At 35.8% G+C, this 22007-nt stretch overlaps 1 protein-coding gene across 3 annotated transcripts in view; it reads right to left on the bottom strand.

Moving 5' to 3' along the window:
* Positions 1-22007, bottom strand: part of CD109 (CD109 molecule) — a 207649-nt gene that overhangs the window by 35757 nt on the left and 149885 nt on the right. For all 3 annotated transcript variants that reach the window (XM_019749315.2, XM_074333202.1, XM_019749317.2), the window contains 10 exons: positions 19841-19880; positions 17086-17170; positions 9957-10053; positions 9567-9708; positions 8765-8874; positions 6451-6675; positions 5510-5611; positions 5360-5422; positions 3962-4138; positions 2815-2970 (listed from right to left, as the gene is read on the bottom strand). In XM_019749315.2, the coding sequence (XP_019604874.2) occupies positions 2815-2970; positions 3962-4138; positions 5360-5422; positions 5510-5611; positions 6451-6675; positions 8765-8874; positions 9567-9708; positions 9957-10053; positions 17086-17170; positions 19841-19880 (1197 nt within the window). The remainder of the gene's footprint in view (positions 1-2814; positions 2971-3961; positions 4139-5359; positions 5423-5509; positions 5612-6450; positions 6676-8764; positions 8875-9566; positions 9709-9956; positions 10054-17085; positions 17171-19840; positions 19881-22007) is intronic.

The raw sequence follows: 22007 nt of genomic DNA, 5'->3' as shown, positions 1-22007 counted from the left end.
TCTGGAAATAGAAGTGGTGATGACTGAACAACATTATGAATGAAATTAATGCCATTGAATTGTACTTTTAAAAATTTTACTTTTTAAAAATCTACAAATGATATACAAGAAATAAAGAGAAAGACATCCAAACATGACTTTAGAGAAAGTCATCAACATACAAGAGAAGTAAGCAAGAGAATAAAGGAACAGAGAAGAACTACAAAAACAATCAGAAAACAATAAAATGGTAATAACTACATACCTACCAATAACTACTTTAAATTTAAATGCACTAAATGCTCCAATCAAAAGATACAAGGTGGCTGGATGGATGGGGAAGAAAAAAACAAAATCCATACATATGCTGCCTATAAGAGACCCACTTCAGATCGAAAGACACACACAGACTGAAAGTAAAGGGATGGAAAAAGATATTTCATGCAGATGGAAACAAACAAACAACAAAAAAAGCTGGGGTAGCAATACTTATATCAGACAAAATAGACTTTAACACAAGGCCTGTAATAAGAGACAAAGGACATTTCATAATGAAAAGGGATTAATCCAACAAGAGGATAAAACTCTTGTAAACATGTGTAATATATACACAAAGTAGGAGCACCCAAATATATAAAGCAAATATTGACAGACATAAAGTGAGAGATCAACCGTAATACAGTCATAGTTGGGGACTTTAACACCCCATCAACATCAATGGATAGATCATCTAGACAGAAAATCAACCTTTCCTCCAGCCTGTTATCTGACTGCTGCCTGTAGCAGCTTTCAGCCATTCACTCTCTCCCAGCACAACAATTCAAGATATCCTTCACTATTCCCAAAATCAGCAGTGGCAGCAGCAGCCCAAACTGCCTGTACAGGTGTCAGGAAGATAACGCCAGGTCAGCACCTCTGCCTTTCTGGTGTGAGAAAGTGAGGAAAACATGTGGTCAGACCCATGGCCCTCATACATTCAGTCTTCCCCCCTCTTCTCCTCCAAACCCTCAGGGTGGTGGATCATAACCTCAAGAGACTTTTTCCTAGTGCTGCTTTTCCTAAGAGTTTAAACACTGAGTAGGGAGCTTAAACACAGGGAGGATCAAGGGTAATTCTCTAATCCCTACAGCTCTATTCCTCCCCTCCCTTTAAATTCACAAGACTTACACAGCTTGGAACAGAGTGTTCATTCTTCTCCAACAGACATTATTAGAGTAGCTACAAATCAACTAGACATCCAAAGAGCATAACTTCCATAAAAGACATCCAGCTAGACATATCGCATGTGAAGCAGAATAGTGAAAAAATAGCTTAAGAATTTAAAATAAACAGCAAATGTGCATAAGGAGATAAGGTAAAATATTAACAATATAAAACAAGAACCAAAGAACCAAAGGAAAATAATAGATATTAAAAATATAATTACTGACATTTAAAAATCCAATATAAGAGATCAAAATCAGATAGATATAGCTGACAAATGATCAGCAAGCAGACAGTCAATTGAGTAACTCTTCCAAAGAACCACAGAAAAGACAAAGAGATAGAAAACATAAAACAAAAGGCTAAGAGATATGGAGAAAGGAAGTAGAAGTGCCAATCTCTACATAACGAGTACCAGAAAATAAGAAAAATTAAAATGTAGAAGAAACATATGAATAAATAACGGACTGAATTTCCAGAACTGAAAAATGAAGGAAAAGCATAGATTGTAAGGGCAATCAATAATACAGAACTAAAATTCTATACAATGGCAACATGATCCAATCAGGATTGGGAAAGGAGGTAGGGACAGGGTTAGAGACAAAAAGATATGCAAGAATATGAGAACACACTAAAACTCTTGTCTTGTTAGATGAAGACACAAATATTGATAACCTTAAGAAATCAGTAAGAATAAATAAATATGAGTATGGTTCATGAGTTAAGGGCATCTAGCATATGATGAGACAGGTAAAGAGTTAACAGGAGCAAGCTTGTGAGTTAGCAACTTGCTCCTGTTGACTCTTGACCTGTCTCATCATCAGGAGCATAAATAAATGTATAACTTTCAAAACCAGCAGAGCAAAATTTTATCTAGCCCATGGAAAGAAGAATAAAAAGAAATAAAACGAGAATAGTCTAAATTTAAAAATATAAAATAAAAAAGCATAAGTTAGTCCTAATTAGAACAAGAATTACCATACTTGTAAATTAGCCTAAACATACATTTTTCTTCCTGACATCATGTTAATCACTGCACTTCATTAATAGACATAGGTTATACAATCTAGATTTACACTGATGATGGATATATCAAGAACTTAAAAATACAAATGAAATGATTAATGAATAGGGGATTAGTTTCTGTAACACTAAATGTTCATATACTTCTTAGTTTGTAAATTTTCTGCAGATTAATATGATTTCACTCCCTCTACATATTGCAAATTCTTGATTCAATGGGGACTGTAATTGTTTATAACCATTATGTGTAGCCAAAATAAAAAGTACTTCAAAACTATCGAAAGCTCTCTTCTCCAATGTCATCCAGAAATGGGCAAGTCAATTTCCTAGTATATCCTGAAAAAGTCTTACATTAAAATATAGTATGAAAATATGGGGAACTCCAGGCAACATTTCTCATGTAAAACAACAAAGACACTTGACCACATAAACCTCTTTCCAACATAATGACTAGAATGCAGATCCCTTTTTACTTGGAAGCTTTACTGATTACTGACTTATACTTGAAGAGGAACTAATGAAATTTCCCTTAGCTACATGAAATAATGCAATAGTTTCTTTTTTTTCCTTTTAACATGTATTCTTGTAATGAAAAATAGCTAAACTCACATTTTCCATTGTAATATCGTTTGAGGTATTATTCATCAGATTCACACTTTTGTCAACAGCTAGAATCCCAACCAGGGAGTCGGGCTGTGTCACCGAGATCCTAAGAGACACTTTCTCAGACGGTTTAGCATTAGCTTTACTCCAAAACAGGTTTATCTAAAAAAGGGAGAAAACAGGATTGATTTATTTCACTAATTGTTAAAGCATTATTTGTATGTCTTACCAATAACAGATCAATGACTCAAAACCTAGCAAAAATTCTACATTTGTCTTGTCTCAGGGATCATTCTAAACCCATACATAAACCTTCTCTAGGGAAAGGAATTTAAAAAAAAAAAACTTACTGCCACAGTGTTTGCAAATGATGGAACTTCACGCAGTGGCATAAACCTAAATTATCCTCCACTTCTCTACATTTTCTCTTCCCTTTTTCCCCCATCCCAGCCAGTGCTAAAGAGAAAACAGCAGGATCTCGCAGACCCAGGAAAGGCAGCAGGTTTTCGTGAGAACAATGGCTTATTTCAATATGCACGAGAGGATTCAATTCCACTTGGCAATCTTGCAATCAGGTTACTTTTCAGAGTGGGGTTTGAGGGGGTTTCCTATGCAAACTATACACCTTAGGCTATAAAAATCACTGCCATGTTTGGAGACCAGACTCCACACATCTCCACGTGCAAAGTAGCCAAGCTTAATGTCAATTTGTCCTGGGTTAGTTTCCAGGCTGATGAATGAACCAAAGCCTGGCTCTGCTTCCACATATCACTGTAGACAGCCTCACTCCCTCCAACACCTTTGATTTCACTCTCACACCAATATCAACACCACACACATTTGATATTGCCACTGGAATTCCACGCCAGAGCAACTCTGGCTCCACCATTTGAGAAATGCTAAAATAGCTTCATGGATTTGACTTAAAATCTTAAAGCCAAGAATTATAACTTGCACATGTGCAATAGTTGCATATTTGAAAATACACACGAGTACATAGTAACTAAATACGAAGAGGTCTAACTGTAGTTCTAGAAATGAGTACCTGTAAATTTCTAACCAATTTGGTTTAGTGATACTTTTCTAAAGAAATGTTACATTTGTCAGACTTCATTAATATGAAGTTTTCTTTTAAACATTACTGTAATCTTACCTTATTTTTAAAAACAAGCTGAACAGGAATTTTTAGAACGTCATTTATAATTTCCCCATCATCTTCAATATAATACACAATTATACAGGCTTTTGGAGCCCAAGAATTTTCTGGTGTTAAAGAAAAGGTGGTTGAATTTTGCTTGCCTACAGCCACCAACTGTCCCCTGGATACTACCTGAAAAGAACAGTAGACGAGTTTCATTTCATGCTAAAGTGAATAAGAATTTCAACTGCAGCTACATTTACCATAACTTTAACTGTTTACACACAAATTTGACTTAAAGCAACATCAAAGTCTTTCTGAATGCCAGAAAACTCCCCTGACCAACACAGAGAATACAGGCTGGGAAACAGAAAAAGATAACATAAAGCAACAGTAGCTTCACCATCAAGACTCTATTTTTTGCAGCACTATTTACAATAGCCAAGATACGGAAACAACCTATGTGCCGATCGATAGACAAATGGATAAAGAAAATGTGGTACATTTGTACAATGGAATATTACTCAGCCATAAAAAGAATGAAATCTTGCCATTAGTATAAACATGGATGGACCTAGAGGGCATTATGCTAAGTGAAATAAGTCAAAGACAAAACCAATATGATTTCACTTGTATGTGGAATCTAAGAAAAAAAAACAAAATAAAGGAGCAAACAAAACAAAACAGAGACAAACTTATAGATACAGAGAACAAACTGATGGCTGCCAAAAGGGAGGGAGGTTGGAAGAATGGGTGAAAAAGGTGAAAGGGGTTAAGAATTACAAACTGCCGGTTATAAAATCAGTCATGGGGATGTAAAGTAGAGCATAGGGAATAAGTCAATAATATTGTAATAACTCTGTATGATGCCAGATGGGTACTAGATTTACCATGGTCATCAACTTCGTAAGGTATATAAATGTCTAATCACTATGTTGTACACCTGAAACTAAAATAACAATGTATGCCAACTATATATTTTTTTAATTTGTAATAAATAAAGAATACTTTTTTAATTAAAACAATCAATTTTTGAGTGGAAGGAATACAGAGCACCACTGGAACAGTTGGATTAGCAAAATTAAAAGGCCGTGGGTAGCAATTTTTATTTTACTTTTCGTTTTTCTTATATTTTATAATTTTCTACAATGAAGGTATATGGTTTATCTAATAGAAATTTAAATTTTAAAGTTTATATTTTAAACATAATGCAGGACTTAATTATCCATCTTTAATTGGAAATGCAAATACAGGTAAAGAAAACAAGATATTTTGATTGCAGTATAAAAAGAAAAGGCTAAAAAAGTACGAGGCTGAATTTTAAAAATCAGTAAGTTGAGTCCAGACATAAGGTAGACATCAGTTAAGGTGATTCTGTAACAGATCATAAATTTAGATTCTATAACAGATTACCAGGTAGCTTAACTCCTTCATCTGCTTGTTGCCATTTACCACCAACTCAAAAGGTGATCCCACCTAGAAAAGACATCTTAATTAATATACACATATTGATGGCAAAAGAGCATAATTCTATTGTAATTATCAAGTGATTGTAAGCATTACCTTTATATTTCCATCTCTTATTTTTAGCTGGATGTATGTTTTACTAGGAGACTTAAATATATCATGAACTGCCAGGCTATTCACACTATTAAGAAAAGAGGCCTGCAACAAAAGAAAAGGGAGGTGTAAATTTTCATCTTTAGCAACACGTTGAGAAAAGGTGCTACCTGCTGAACAATTACTGAAAAACAAGTGCACTTTTACTTTTTTTCAAGCTGGAAAAATTACATTCCCCAGACACTGGATCTTCATCGCTTATCCTATAAAGAAACTGAGAGCTTTAAAACACAGAAGAGGGGCTTCGTCATCACGATCCAAGAGGAAAAAAAGCATAGTCCTAATTTATTTCGGAAACAAAGGTATATTATCAGGAAACACTGTGAGAAAGAGAACGAAATAAAAAAAATTCCTTTCCTTCTCCTCACAACACACAGCTCATTTACAGTCAAGAAATATCAGTCCACTTGATCCACCAACAGTCAGAGTAAAACTCAGAGGCCACACATGTGGCAGAGCCAAGTGACCAAAGGAAAGGTAACAGGAACGGTTGGGGAGTCTTAGAGGAGCCATTCTGGGAAAGAACTCAGCAAAGGAGTATAAGTGTAAAAAATATATATTGCTCTTTCATTTCAGCTCCTGCCAAAATACAATTTCAAATGATTAAAAATCAACCTAGGCTGGGAGTTTGGGAAGCTTCTCCAACATATCTTCATGTTGTTATATTTTACTGTGCTCTTCAAAATGAATTTACGAGGAAGCATTCAGTCTAACTCTCAGTCGCTGTCATTAAATTACTTTTAACAATGCCCCCCATTTTTAAAAACTGGAAACACGTGTCCATTTCCTGGGCATTTTGGCCTCCTACAGGTTGAGTCCCTACCACAAGATTACAATTTTAATGATGTTGTTGCAGTAACATAATGCTGGGAAACAGATGGTACCTTTAATTGTAGCATGCTGGTATTGTCCAAGATTGGAAAGTCAATCTTAAAGATCCCGTTTAGTGGGACAGTATAATTCATGATATGGACAGCTTCTATATCCTGATTTCTACTGTTCCATCTGATCCCATACTCGGTAGAGTTTCTCTGTGTCACCGTTATGACTACATTATTTCTTCTTTCTTCAAGAGTCAGTTGATTGCCATCAGAACGGGTTATTTTCACCTAATTGTCAAAACACAACATATATAAAACAGGTATCAAGAGAAGCAAAGGATTTAAGTTCAGTTGAATCCAGTTTCCATCTGTGTTATTCCCATAAAACTGAACTCTCAACAATCATTAATAGCACAGTAACTTGCAGATTAAGTGGTGTCTCTCTCGGAGGCATCCAGCACCGCTGACCACTCCCTTCTTGATATTATGGCTTCTCTTGCCTTCCGCAATAAACTGCTTCACTTCATACTCTTCTCTCTGCACCCTTTCAATGTCCTTCTTGGTTCCTTTTCCCTCTCCAAAAATAAAGGATTTGTCAAGGCCAAAAGATCAATTATCAGTTCTTCTGTCTTTCTCAAAGGCCTCAGCACTCTTGCTGCCATCCACACCTTGCTCTGGAGCTCATATTCAACACCTCCAATCCCCTGCAGGAAATTTCTACTGGTATATCCCTGTCATCTCAAGTTCAGTACATCTAAAACTGAGCAACCATCTTGCCTTTACTATTTTTGCTAACACCACAATTCTGCCAGAATTAACATCTTTGAATTTTCCTTGTCTCTTCCCACATCCCAAACTCAATGGACACCAAATGTTGTCCTTCTCTCTTACGTCCCACATCTACCACCACGAGGCTCCTGGTCACCTCACACCCAAGCTGCTGTCATCATTTTGCACACAAACCTGATCAGTCTTCCTGGAATACTGCTTTCACCACACCCTTCCCACGTTCACAAGGCTCCTAGTCTTATCACTGCCTGGAGTATAAAGTTCCACAACCTATGTGAGCCATTTAGAATCCTCTACAACTCCCCAAGCTTTGCCTCCTCTTTTCTCTCTGACCACTCCTGGACACAAGCTCTCTACTGCAATTACTCCTGTTAAGTCACCTGAATGCATCCATAACTTGCCAGCCAGAGAGAGCTCTCACCTTGTGTCTCAGCTCATCTAATCCCCAACTCCCAACCCCACAGCCAAATATTTAAAATCCTACTGATCTTTTAACAAATAGCTTAAATATTCCCCTTCCATAAAGCATCCCTTTAATGACCCTTATCCCTATCCCAAAGCCAACTCTTCCTCCTGAACTCTCCTTGTTTCCCTCTATTCATTTGGAAGTTACTATTTGCAACCTCATGTTTTCTGGGTTTTGATTTTTGTTTTTATTTTCTTACCTTTTCAAACTGTTTAACGCATAAGATCATTGAAATCAGGAACTATCTAAAATTTCTCTTCATTCATTCAGCAAGTGACGTCTCGTTTCTTTAAACCAGAGGTCAACAAACTATGGTAGACAGGAAGGCCAAACCCAGTCTTTTTGTAAATAAAGTTTTATTGGAACATAGCCACCCTCACTTGGATACAAAATGGCTGTGGTGGCTTTCATACTACCATGGCAGAGACAAATTGTGACAGAGACCACATGGCCCACAATGCTAAAAATATTTATTATCTAGCCCTTTGCAGAAAAAGTTTGCCAACCTCTATTTTACATCCCTATAGAAATTTATTCATGACACTGATCTTATCCTGCCTTGAATTACAGTTTTGTATATATTTTCTTGTCACTATCACAAAAACTGTGAATTCAGGGTGGGTCCTGAGTCCTTCTCACCTCTTAAGCCCAATTCATCACCAGGCCTTGCACATTGTCAAAATTCACACAATACGTGTTAGTTCAATATTCTCACACAAAAAAATCAGTAGATCAGTTGATAATTTTTTAATGCTATATTTTTGCTAGAACTAAAATTAGCCATTATAAAAATCAAATAAAAATTGAAAAAATGTTACTACCATCTAATTCCTTCAATTACTTTATAAAAGCTTCAATGTAGCAATCAAAATCTAACTTAAATTGAATCTAACAAAATTCAATATATTTGAGGAAAGTATTTTTGTTGGAAACTACTTTTTTAGAAACATTAGATAAAGGTTATTTGGCAATAATTCTATATACCTCAGATATCTAAATGGAAAAGGGATCTATGTACTTTTGGCTTAAATTTTTTAAAAAGCACTGAAAATATTATTTTTCATACTGTTTCATTACATTGAACTTAATGCTTTTAGATCATTAAGAAATATGGCAACTTACAGTGGCTGTGAAGTTGAGAGATGGCTTCAAGACAGTAGCATAATCAAAAAAGTCAATGATGTAATCATGTTGCTTAAAAAACACATTGGAACTTGCATTTCTTGAGATACCTGTTTTCGAAATTGCATCATTTAGAAAACTGAAGTTATAGTTCACCAACAGCTTCTATCCACAAAATTTCTCCATCTGAGCTAATTCCCCAAGGGGTTAAGATATCAGGACACAGAAGGCACATTCCCACATCTGCTTCTGTGACCATTATGTCCTTTGTGTCCTCCTAAGCACCATTACTGCCGCCCCCATCAATGACACGGGCACCGGCAGACTAAGGCCACTGGCAGAAGAGTCTTTTGCTCTTTCAGGGATTTGGTGAAAACTATTGACAACAGCAACAGAAACATTCAAGTAATTAACCTTTATTATTAAAAGAGAAAACTGTCTAGGAGCAGGTGTGATTTCAGAAGATGCTAAGTGATTAAAAAAAAAAACAAGAAGATGGTTAGTCAGCTAAAAAGGTAAGCCTTTCCTTGTAGTTTTCAGGCTGAAAAGAAAGAATCAAAATGAAAAAAGTTACAAATATCTACCACATATGGTTGAAATACAGACTTTCATAGAAAATAAGTTTCCCCTCCATTATGAAAACATTCTGCAAGCGAGGCTAATTAATCATCAGGACAATTTCAGCATTCCATAGCATCTTTAGAAAGGCAATGATGTTCCCAAATCAACGTGCTAGTTATAATGAAAGATGATAGAGCAGCACCGTATAAATAGCTTTACCTTCACTTCAAAGTCTACAAACCTGTAAGTGATTCTGTCACTGTGGCTAAAATTTCTACCGGCCCAGGGGAAGACAGAGACATGTGTTCAGAAAGACGATCTGAAAAATCCATTACCTTTTTCATCTCTTCATCATTAAAAGAGAAGTTTGCAGATCCATTTATCTGTTTTGTTAAAAAATTTCAATTTTATTCTTCACTTTAGCAATTCAAATTTTAGAAATAAAACTCAAACTAAGTCACATCAAACAGTACAATGGCTCTGCTTCTATTTTAATCATGATAAATGACAAAAATGACAAAAAGTGATTTTATTACACACAATATTGTGTTAAGTTAGTACAAATCTTATTTCTAGAAAAATACACTGTGGTTTTCCCCATTACAAGTTATAAGATATCTGTAAAAGTTACCTTAAATTTTTTTGTAATATTTTTCTTCATACCCCAAAAAGATAAAGGTAAAAATGTAAGTGTTACATCTCCTTTCACTGGCTTCCCGTATGTATACCTGAAAAATAATAAATGGGTTTTTTTTAGATTTTCAACCGATATTTTCAAACTAATGCAATGAAAATAGTACTTTTAATAGCATACACTGGGAATCCAACTTAAAAGAGTTATAGTAAAAACATGCTTTTACTACAAATTTTTAAAATTAAACATAACTAGGAATGTCCACAATAAAGGGTGATCCTTGAAATTATGTCTCCAAAATGGGAAGACTTTTAACTACAATACCACAAAACAATGCCTAATACATACTTTAACCAGCCTCTAACCATCTTACACCCCAGAAAAAATCTAATAATAAGTGGAAGTGGCAGTTTTCTGTCCAAAGACTTTTAGAAGATTAAGAAAATATTTTATTCCAGAAATCTGGACTGGCCCATTAACTGCATGCCCAGGAGACATCGCACACAGCTTTTGAACATCTTTCAATGCTATTTGAAACTGCAATCGCCATGGCCCATTGCTGCATGTTTCAATATTAACTAGAGGGGCTTATTAAACCAAACATACTAGGACACAAATGGGCTCCTGGCTCTCAAAAATTTTTTTCTTGAGGGAAAATTTAAAATAAGAGTACAGTATTTTTTTTTTAATCCATAGGACCAACATTACCTTCTTGAGTCAAATCTCATCTCTGCTGCTTTGCATTCTATGCATTAATTTTATTCCCTCTCATGATGAGAAAGTCTCTTCATGTGAAGGACAGGCAATCTTTGGTAAACCATTTAATTTCCAGAAAGCCTTTTTTAAATGTGTTTCCTGGGTTGCTTCCATCTCTATTGTGAAGTGCTCAGCCAGATGTGAAAGTCAATTTTGCTTTGCACTCTATAAATCTAACAGTAGCTTCTGCTTCCTGAATCCATTAGTTGAACACAGAAACAGCCCCTCATCTGGATCAACTCAATGCAACAGTAAATGGTAAAATATAGCATATTCCAAATTAAAAAGAATAAAACAAATCCATTTTCAAGTACACCACCCTTCCAAATGAAAACAGCAGAGTTAGTGGAAATCCTGGTTGGCAACCTCAGTAACAAATTCATTCATGCAAAAGAAAGTCCTCAAAACCTAATATTGTTGTATCTTGTTAAAGTTTAAATAAATGCATAACTAGAATACCAGAACATCATATTTTAAAAGAGTTATATCACATGATAGTACAGAGAGCTTGAAAATCCAGACATAATTTAAAGTATTCTCGGACACAAATATTTTTAATTTTGATTTAAATGTGAAGCAGATTTAGCTTCCTAAGCCCCAAGCTAATTACAATAATTGTGAAGCAAGGATAGTGACAGTTACTATCGTAAACAGAATTTGGAAGTACTTGGCATAAACTAGTTCTTCAGGAAATAGTTTGACAACATTTAAAAATACAAATCAAAGATAGTCTGTGATAATATCAATAAAACAAGGATTTTTTTTTACATAGCCATATCATCAAATACAGAGGGTGCCAAAAAAATGTATAGACATTTTAAGGAAACAACTGTATTAAAATTATGTTGATAGTAACAACTTTTGAGCATCTCTTGTAATTGCAGAAGGCAAATGTGACTTGTACTCATCTTTTGTTATCAGTACATATTGAGTATTACAATTTTAACACAATTGTTTTCCTTTCCTGTGTATACATTTTTTTGGCACCCTCTATATATGATGGAAAGAGAACTGACTCTGGGTGGTGAGCATACAATGTGACATATAGATGACGTATTATAGAACTATACACCTGAAACCTATATAATTTTACTAACCATTGTCACCTAATAAATTTAATTTTAAAAAACCAGCTATAGCTGGTTTATAGTTTATACAATGGTACCTAAAAAATTGAACCTATTAGTATTATTCATGTTTCTCCCCTCCTTCTTTTTTCTATGTCATTTCCAGGATACAAATGTATCAATTCTTCAAGTAATAAATCCATTTTAATAAACCTTAGATTAAGTAATATTTTTAAATTTCTACTGTCCGCAGGAGTTATGGAAGTAACTAGATGTACACTATGTTATTTTCTTTGTAATTCTTTAGACGCCACTCTGGTTATTTCTTTTAATAAGGTGGGAATAGGGAGCAGATGTTCACATCAAAGCTAATAAACAAATGCAGATTTTTATTCCTCTCAGTTAAAGATTTCAAAACTATAAGAGACTGTTAACCTTCTTTGAGTAATTTGCAGCAATGCTCTGCACACTGACTATACCTTGATCTAACAGATGGCTAGTAGCAAAAGAGTAACCTCAATTATTTATTATCCACTCATAGCTATTATGAAATAATAGCTATTATGAAATAAATATTTTCAAATCATTTCTATAACTTAATAACAACCATCTAAGTGGTAAGACAACAGAACAAAATACATCCAAGGAACAACTGGATTTCAAACCCTGCTCTCTACCCCCTAATTCAGTGACAAGCCCAAACCTATCGCCCATACAACTCAATTTGGTTTATTCCAAATAGAAGGCTTTTGATTGAGAATGAAGGTCTTTGCTGAGCTACATACAGCTTGGAACTAAAACTTTAGTTTATCCATTTGTTCTTTCAATAAGTATTTATTGGATGCCTGCTCCCTAGCTGGCACTGTACAAGGTCCAAAGGTGCAGAAGTAAACCAGAGACAGACCCCCCGCCCCAAAGAGGTGGATTAGTCAAGAGCAGCCATGTGTGACTAGAACTATGAGAGGTACAAGAATAAAGGGCTAGGGGCAAGGAGCCAAGCCTTGAAATCACCTTTATAAAAGCCTATTGGTCAAGAAAAAGCATTTTGCATTCTTGGAAGCACATGTAAAATTTGGCAATAGAATTTGGGAGGTTAGAGAAGGGGCTCGGTGAGATATTTCAAAATACATGAAACTGGAAAAGAATTTTCTAAGACATACTTTAAAATTTTAACTTCATCCTCAAAGGAATGGTCTGAAAATTTTCATGCAAAAAAGTCATAACATTAGCCAAAAATAATAATAAAAAAGGAGAAAAGAAAATGAAGGAGGAGAGGAGGAGGAGGAGGAGGAGGAACAAGAACTCTGGATACAATGTAGAAAAAAAAATTGGAAAGGTAAAAGTGGAGTAAGAAAACCTTTTAAGAAACTACAACAGTAATTGAGGAGAGAAAGATACTGTTGACCTGAATCAAGGAAGGGGCAATGGAGATGGATTTGAGAGATATTAAAGAGACAGAATCACTAACATTGAATGTTAATTGGATACGAGGATTGAGGGAGTGGGAAGAGGCACCTGACTTGGGCAGCTAAATAGATGGTGGTTGAGTCCACCAAGATAGGAACATGGAAACGAATCAGGTTTGGGGGAAGACGATATGCTTGGTGTAAAGTCCCCGTGGGATATGTAATACGATGGGAGGCGTATATGGGGCAGCAATACATGAGGGTCTGAATCTCAACACAGAAATATGAACGAGAGATGTGGATTTAGGTGCCATCAACTTACAAACAGTAGCAGAAGCCCTGCCCATGGAGAAGAAAATTCAGATGGAAAAGAAAGAAGAAAGCAAAAGATGGAGCTCTGCGGAACAAGAACTTTTAAAAGATAAACTGAAGATATTTAAGAGTCTCAAATGGAAAGAAAAAAAACGGAAAGGAAATGGGAGAGGACAACAATGTCAATGGCCTGGTGAGGATGAAAGGCCTATGTAGGGAGCTGGAGAATGAATGGAATGGAAAGCGTGGAAAACGCAACTCTGACTGGGCTGTGAAGAGGTGAGAGATAGGGCAGTGGCTGGAAGAAGACATGGAGGTCAAGGGAGGGTTTGTTTCTGTTAAAGACAGAAATGTTTAAATGCATAGTGAAGATGCCACAGAAGAACAAAATGGAAAAAATCAAGACACAGGTGAGAGGGGAAGTGGAACCGGGGTCCTCCTGACAGGAGGCAGTACCCAAGACCCAAGCCTCTGAAGGGAGAAGAGATGTCGCTTTCAATATGACAGACACGAGATCATCACCTTCATCATCATTTCTATCTTTTCTGGGACACGCTAGTTATAGAACTATGTCAATTTGTAGACTTAAAAAACACCTACCTTCCTTTACCACACCCATAGACATCATGCCTCGGCAACTAAAGCTTGAAGGAAGAAGACTCAGAATGGATGATTATTGGAACTAGCCAGATCTGAGAACTACAAATGGCAAAAAGTGGCTCACTACCCACAACAGACAAAGCAAACATACTGAGATGGTCATTCTGTGTGTCAATTTCTCTAAAGTCCCCAGTCACTCAAACACTAATCTAGGTGTGGAGGTGAAAGTATTTTATAGTTGTGATTAAAGTCCATAATCAATTGACTTTAAGCAAGGAGATTATCCTGGATAATAAACGGGTGGGCCTGATTCACTCAGCTGAAAGACCTTAAAAGCAGAGCTGAGACTTCCCTAAAAAGAAAGAAATTCTGCATCTTGAAAACAACTTGAGCCCATGCTTAAAAGTTCTAGCTCCCTCTTGCTGAAAGCCTGCACTACAGACTTTAGACGAGCCTACCAGCCCTTGTAAGTCAATTCCTTGCAACAAATCTCTTACCATACAGAGGGTGCCAAAACAGTGTGTACACATTTTAGGGAAGGAAAACAGCATTAAAATTGTAATACTCAACAATATACCAATAATAAAAGATGAATACAAGTCACATTTGACTTCTGCAATTACAAGAGGTGCTCAAAGTGGTTACCATCAGGGTCCAGACACTTCTGATGATGGCGAACCACTGCTTGAGCAACGTTGACCAAAGTGTCCACTTGTATACACTTTTTTAGCACCCCCGGTATATTTCCCACTGGTTCTACTTCTCTGATGATACCTTGACTGATACACATACTAAAGAAAATGATAAGAATACAATGCAGTGAACACTAAAGAAATGGCAAAGGGCCATCACAATTGTCATATCACTCTCAGGCGAAGAGCCCCAACAAATGAGAATCAAGATGAAACTACAAAGGTTCTTACTGGGCTAGGGTAAAGAGGGTATCAATGGTGTGGCTTCAATTTTACACCCTGTAAAATTGTATATAAAATTTTGTGAAGAGTTTGCAGAGTTTAAGAACCACTGTTTTAACTGACTACTAAATGTCTGGCACAGCCCTGAAGACCAAAAACAGAAGCAAAGAAGATATCCACACTCAATTTAATCCATGCACTGATGGTTGTATGCATTTGCACTCACTACGTTTTATAAACATTAGTCAAAGAACTCAAATAAAAGCCAGACTAAATGCTTAAACTTTAGCTAAGATCAAGGGCAAGATAATAATTATGTAAAATGCAGTCATTTGTGTGTTATCTAAACCATAAATCCATTCACATTAGAAACTACTACCTCTTAGTTGAGCACAGACAGAAAGCTAACTTGATATGCAAATCATAGACATGTTTTTGCTTTTGTGACTCACGGGTTTCACATATTTTTTTGCCAGATAGAATCTAAAGTAGGAGTCCTCAAAACGTTTTGGCCTGTGGACTGCTTCCATAAGAAGACTTGTGGCCCATCACTTGCCACTGCCACAAACCCTCACCAGGAGAGCAATATGGTGATGAGATAGCAGTGAGATGAGGCCCAGTTTTTATCAGCCATTACAAATAAATTCTGAAACTAAATAAATTTCAGAAATCAAAGCACAGATATTGACACATCAAAAATAAAAGCTACAAGAGATCTGTCCCGGAATTACTTGAGGGCAACCCCAGCCTGTACTTTTGAGAACTGTTAGTCTGGAACTCTGAGGATGCTTTCTGCCTCAACAAAACCAAGTGCTATGGTGTTCAAACTGAGGTAGATAAAAGGCAGAACTGGCTACAGAAGATGAAAGGCAGGGCTGGCTGCAGAACAAGAAATCTCAGCCCTTTCAAGACAAGTTTCAGAACTTGTCCTTGAAATGTATCCCCAGACCCCAAGGCAGGATGAACAGCAGTACATCTGGGAACCACAAAGACTGGCTGCAACCAACTAGAATCAACATGGCAACAGGTTTCACCTAGCAGTGACCCTAAGACTTATTATATGCTCATTACAATACATTAACATGCTAAAAGAAGGACATAAAAGGACATAAAATAGTCAACAGAGCCCTTCTGAGAAATCTCCACCCTTTCCCAGAAAATCCTTGACTATTCCTCCTACAAATTTTAAACGTACAGCCCCTAATTAAAGGGGCACCGATAATAGGCTTAAACCCCAGGGGGAGTGCTGCTACTCTGTCTATGGAGTAGCCTGCCTTTTCCTTTTTCTTTGTTTGAATAAACTTACCCTTGCTTTACTTTTCATTTCCCCAGCATAAACGGGGCTGCTCTGTCTATGAAGTAGCCTGTTTCTTGCCTCTCCTCTGCTTAAATAAACTTATCCTTACTTCACTTTCATTTCCGCTTGTGCTTCAATTCTTTCCTGCATGCTGCCAAGAAACCACTGGTTGCGGCCCTTCTCTGGACCTCTCTGGGGGAAAGCATTGCCTAGCCTCCTGCAGCAAAGCCAGGGGATCAATACCATGAGAGCCGCGACACATCTGTTACGCAGGGTATTGGAAGTCTCTGTGTACATATACTGAAATGGATGATGGATAACGAAGGTGAATTATTTACTCATCGACTAATTGTAATAAGACAACCAAATCCCTGCCCCAAGATTCAGCCTCCATTACTGACAGAGAAAAAAACTGGATTTGAAAAGAGATAAATCACTTCAATCCATGCCAGCTGAATGAATTAAAAAAAGATATAAAAAACATTTTTTTTTAATCTGGCATAATCTATAATGCAAATCCCTTGATTAGTCTTGGAAAGACACTAGTCTTTGGAAAATATTTTAGAACTGGATCGACTTGGAAGCAGAAAGATGGGTACAAAGACCTGGGAAGACATGTTCCCAACTTAATTATTTATTACAGATATTTGTTTCCTACCCATTGAGGTATTTTAATAGGCAGAACACTGTGCTAATATTCCGGGGTATATAATGAGTTCTTTGTCATACAGTTTTATAACAGTTTATAGTCATGAAAAGAAAAATGATACTTACTTTGCAGTGACGGTACCATTTAAACTCTTAGAATTTAAAGAACAATATAATGGTGTCTGCAGGACAACTTCAAATTTTGGTAATACTGAAAACAAAAACCAAGGACAAATACTTTAAAGAATCTGTTTTACTATCATTTTCAGCTTAACAAAATAACAAATAGAATTTTTCTAAAGAAATTGATAGTTGGTACTATTTAAACTTAGATTCAATATGATTCAAATACACATTAACACATAGATGAAAAACACTTCCTTTCACGCCAAATTAGACACTTCTATGAGGCTGGTGACTAGACAGTTGAGAGTGGGGGCCAGTTACTGTGGACACTTGTGTTAGTGGAAGCTTCCCATTGGTCGTACCTACATCGTGCCCAGAACCCTGGATGCAAAGCTGTCTGAGTGCTAAAAGACCAGGCTTTTATTCAGCTGTCATCCATTGGTGTGGCCTTACTACTTGTTAAAATACTTCCATATCACTTGGTAAACAGTTGCTTCTAGCGCCTTCCCTGGGACCTTCACCCAATTTGGTTACTAAAGCACATCCTAAAGCCCCAAGATTCTCCCTCTTCTGCATGATGCCATATATGCAGTCATAGAGATAGAGAATCCTTGTCCTTTGAGACAATCAAAGGCAATCTGGTGATAGTCTAATGTAATGGATTGCTATAAGGAGAAAGTTGTGTAGTAGGATTTTTAGTTAATAACTAAGATATGGCTACAAAATAATGATTTTATTTTTCTTGTGTGTCAGGTACTGATAGGTAATTCCAAAATTAGAAACCCCTACTTTGGTCAGCTTTACATAATTAAGATATAAAATTTATCAGTATTTCATATAAAGCACTTCCTCAGAGTATAAAATTTTTGTTTCCTTTCAGTCTACAGAAATTTTTTTTCTCTAACTTCACTGACCAAAGAAACAGATCAGTCTCATAAAAAAAGCATCTCACTGTTCAATTAACACAAGAAAATATGAAGGCCAACGGGTGAACAACACAGGGCAGATCTCCAGCTCCAAACCAGGCTGAACACCCTTGGTTTGCCAAGACACTCCTGCACTCTGGACCAGTCTAGGATTGGAGAGTCAAAAAAGCTACATAGGTCTACTGTGTGTGACCTTCCTCCAATGCCCTCCACCAACACAGAAGTTAGGGGACACCCAGAGGTAGAATTTCCTTAGAACAAGGAAGTTCAAATATCCCCTCCTCAAACATCAGAGGTTGGCAATCAATTCCCCACTGCCACATACCCTATTCAATAACATACCACCACCCAGTATGCAAAATGAAAATAGCCTATGAAAACCTTGGCCATTTCTGATTTGTTCTTCCAGATCAAGTCTGTCCAAAAGAAATAAAATGTGATGCTCATAGTATAATTTTAAATTTCTAGTAGCACATTTTAAAAAGTAAAAAGAAGTAGGTGAAATTAATTTTTATAATATTTTACTTAACCCCACGTATCGAAAATAGTATCATGGCAACATGTAATCAACATACAACGTTACTATTAATGAGTTTTTTTCTTCCTTATTTTTGAACTAAGCCTTCCAAATCTTGTATTTTACACACTTAGAGCATATCTCCATTTGGACTCGCCACATTTCAAGTGCTCAACAGCCACACGTGGCGAGTGACCCCCAAACTGGACAACAGAGTTCCAGATCAATAGTCAATAAATAATGATCAGGATGAACTAAGAGTGGTTTTTGTATTTTTAATTGGTTGGGAAAGATCAAAAGAAGAATATTTCATGATATATGAAAATTACTGAAATTCAAATTTCTGTGTCCATAAACAAAATGTTATTGGATCAGAGCCACATTCACTTACATAGTGTCCATAGCTGCTTCGTGCTACAATGGCAAAGCTGAGTAGTTATGACAGACATATGGCCCACAGAGCCTCGTAGCTTCCCAAGGGGAGTACTTCGAAGGTAACTGTAGTGATACTCAGCAATGAGGTATGCAGCACATTTTCTAGGATGAGTTCGTGAACTTAATTGTCAGACCTTGTATTACCATCTGGCCCTTTATAGGGAAAACTTTGCTGATCCTGTTCTAATTGATCACAAGACTTAGATGTGATAATGCGGTATGTTATACGTGGAGCATGAGCCACAAAGATGTAAGCAAACTACTTTCCAGAATTTCTAAAGCCTGGGTGAGACACAACCTCAAAAGGTGACAGAAGTCAAATGAAAAAGCTTGCATATAACTTCAAAATAGCTATTCAAATTATAACTACTCCATTGCTTTCACCGTCATCTTTCCATCCTCTCTGTCCACCAACAACATAGTTGGGTCACACTGTTTTTATCTATGTGTTCCTAACTGTGATATTATAAATGTAGCATCTGCAAGAAGAGGATTTACCCAGGTGAGATGGTCTTTACCATGCCTACCAAATGAAAACTATGGGAAACAACGGATGTTGTTGTGTTTTTTTAAATACGATACAAAATTTTAAACATATATGTTATGATCACAATAAAGTGGAAAATAGAATAATTGTGCATAAGAAAAAGACGAGCATAATGGGACTATAGGTGATCTATTCCCTCCTTTATTCTTTATAATGACTTTTTATAACTTTCAGTTTTACAAAGGAAAAATTATTACATCTATAAGAAACATGAAGATTTTACCTCCACTGGGATTTTTATTTTAAATAACACATCTTTTGGAAATGTCTCTTATCTCTGTAGAAGGTAATAAATGTGTTTTCCTTAAAACTAAATTGAAAAACTCTTACCATATTCTGAAACTTGAAATAATTGATGATATGTCTGGTCCTATTGGGGAGGAAGAAAAAAAAAAGACAAGAAAACATATGAGTTATTTAATTATTTTGCTTGCTTACTTACCTCACAAGAAGATTTAGAAAAAAAATTTATTTACATTTATAATGATTTAATGATTTATTTTCATTTGCAAAAGTTTATTTTTAGTCTTCTACAACATGAAGTCTGTGAGATTTCATGCGTTTTTCTTGCTAATACACTAACATAAAAAGGTGACATGATTCTATAATTCACTGTAGGTTATTTAAACGAACTGCTTTATCTGACTTCCATCATTTATGAAGTGAAAATTAGATTAAACTAGATAAGTCAGGAATTTATGAGGTAAACTAACAGGAAAGGACTTCAAATTTGTTTTGAAGACCACTATCAAAAAAAAATAGAAAATAAATAAAGTTACACATAATTCAAATATTTATAAATAATCAAAGATACAAAATCATCATGGACCAAAATCCTCTACTTTCCCAATTCCTGGAATTATTTTCTAGGAATTAATTTCTAGGAATTAAATCAATACATTTTACCCTATTTTAACAGATATTGTTCATTATTTTCCAAATCAACAAAAAACATGTGGTCTATTATAACTGTTTCCCCTAACTCCTCATATTTCTATCTGTCCATTTTAAATCATAGGTAATACATTAAATAGAACCACTTCAAAACAGCTAATTCCACTAATAAAATCTGTATTCTAATTCTGATTCCCTAAGTTTGCCAAAGAAAATACACAGACGCAGCTACAATATTACCTTTAAAAAAAAAAAAATCATCCTTGGTTAATCTAAAGCAACTGTAAACCAAGTTATTTTTCTAATCCTAAAGAGGATATAGTTAATTTCAAAGTATAAAACAAATGTAATTATTTATATGCTAACAAAATAGTTATCGAAAACTTGGCTTCAAAGGTGTCATTTAAAGTAGATCCCAAAGAAACTGTGTTGATCAGTCTTTAAGAAGCTCCACATACGTGACTTTTATCTTAAACGCTTTTTATGTCATATACAGGAATGCTATAAATTACACGTATCTGATTTATTTATGAGTTCTAATTTGTCTCCTCAAAAATCAAATCAAGAAAGTAATCTACCTGTATTACTCATTTTACTGGTAAACATAAGAATTCTAGTCTTTAAATTACTTTTTGCTTTACTACTATGGCCGGCACAGGTGAGGCATGATATAAGCAATTTGACAATGATGTCTGTCAAGTTAAATCATACAGCAAACACTGAGTACTCTGTGCAAAGCACTATATGAGGCTCTGTAAAGATAAATTACAGTCCTCAACATCAGAGGGTCGGTCTGGAGATGGAGACAGATGCAATCAAAAGCAATAATACAAGACAATGTCGTGGAGTTCCGTGCACTGTACTTTGCTCTGACTCTCCCCTGTGTTTGACTTACATACCCTCCCACCTCTACCCATCTGCCAAGACTTAGTTCAAATATTACTGCTTCCTCAAATCCCCAACCTAAATGTAATCTCTCTACCTCCATGTACTTTAGTCATTCTTTGTCATTTTACCCTGTATCATAAATATTTAGGTATATGGCTTATCTTGCTGCAAGTTCTTTGAGGGCCAGGTAGGTCCCTGATGGATCATTTTTTTATCCCTCAGAGTTTATCCCTTGTAGTACCAACCTAACAGAGTACCTGAGACCAAAAGGTGTTCAATAAATGTTAGATTATATAAAAATTATTAGCTTTGACAAATGCAGGAAATCAACTAATTTGTTTGAGCCTACTATTTTTTTTCATGGTGGCTTTTCTTTTTTCAAGGTGGCTTTTCTTTTATCAATTTTTTTTATTTTTCAATTACAGTTGACATGCAATATTATATCAGTTTCAGGTGTACGTATAGTGATTAGACATTTATATAACTTATAAAGTGACCACCCCAATAAATCTAGTACCTACCCATCTGACACCATATATAGTTATTACAATATTGTTGACTATATTCCCTATGCTTTACATTCCCATGACTATTTTGTAACTACCGATTTGTACTTTTTAATCCCTTCCCCTTTTTCACCCAGCCCCCCAACCCACCTCCCATCTGGCAACTACCAATTTGTTCTCTGTATCTATGAGTTTGTTTCTGTTTTGTT

Source organism: Rhinolophus sinicus, linkage group LG05, assembly GCF_036562045.2.
Source record: "Rhinolophus sinicus isolate RSC01 linkage group LG05, ASM3656204v1, whole genome shotgun sequence".
Lineage (NCBI taxonomy): Eukaryota > Metazoa > Chordata > Mammalia > Chiroptera > Rhinolophidae > Rhinolophus > Rhinolophus sinicus.
Note: the sequence above shows the minus strand (reverse complement) of the source record. Positions and strands in the feature narration are given on the sequence as shown.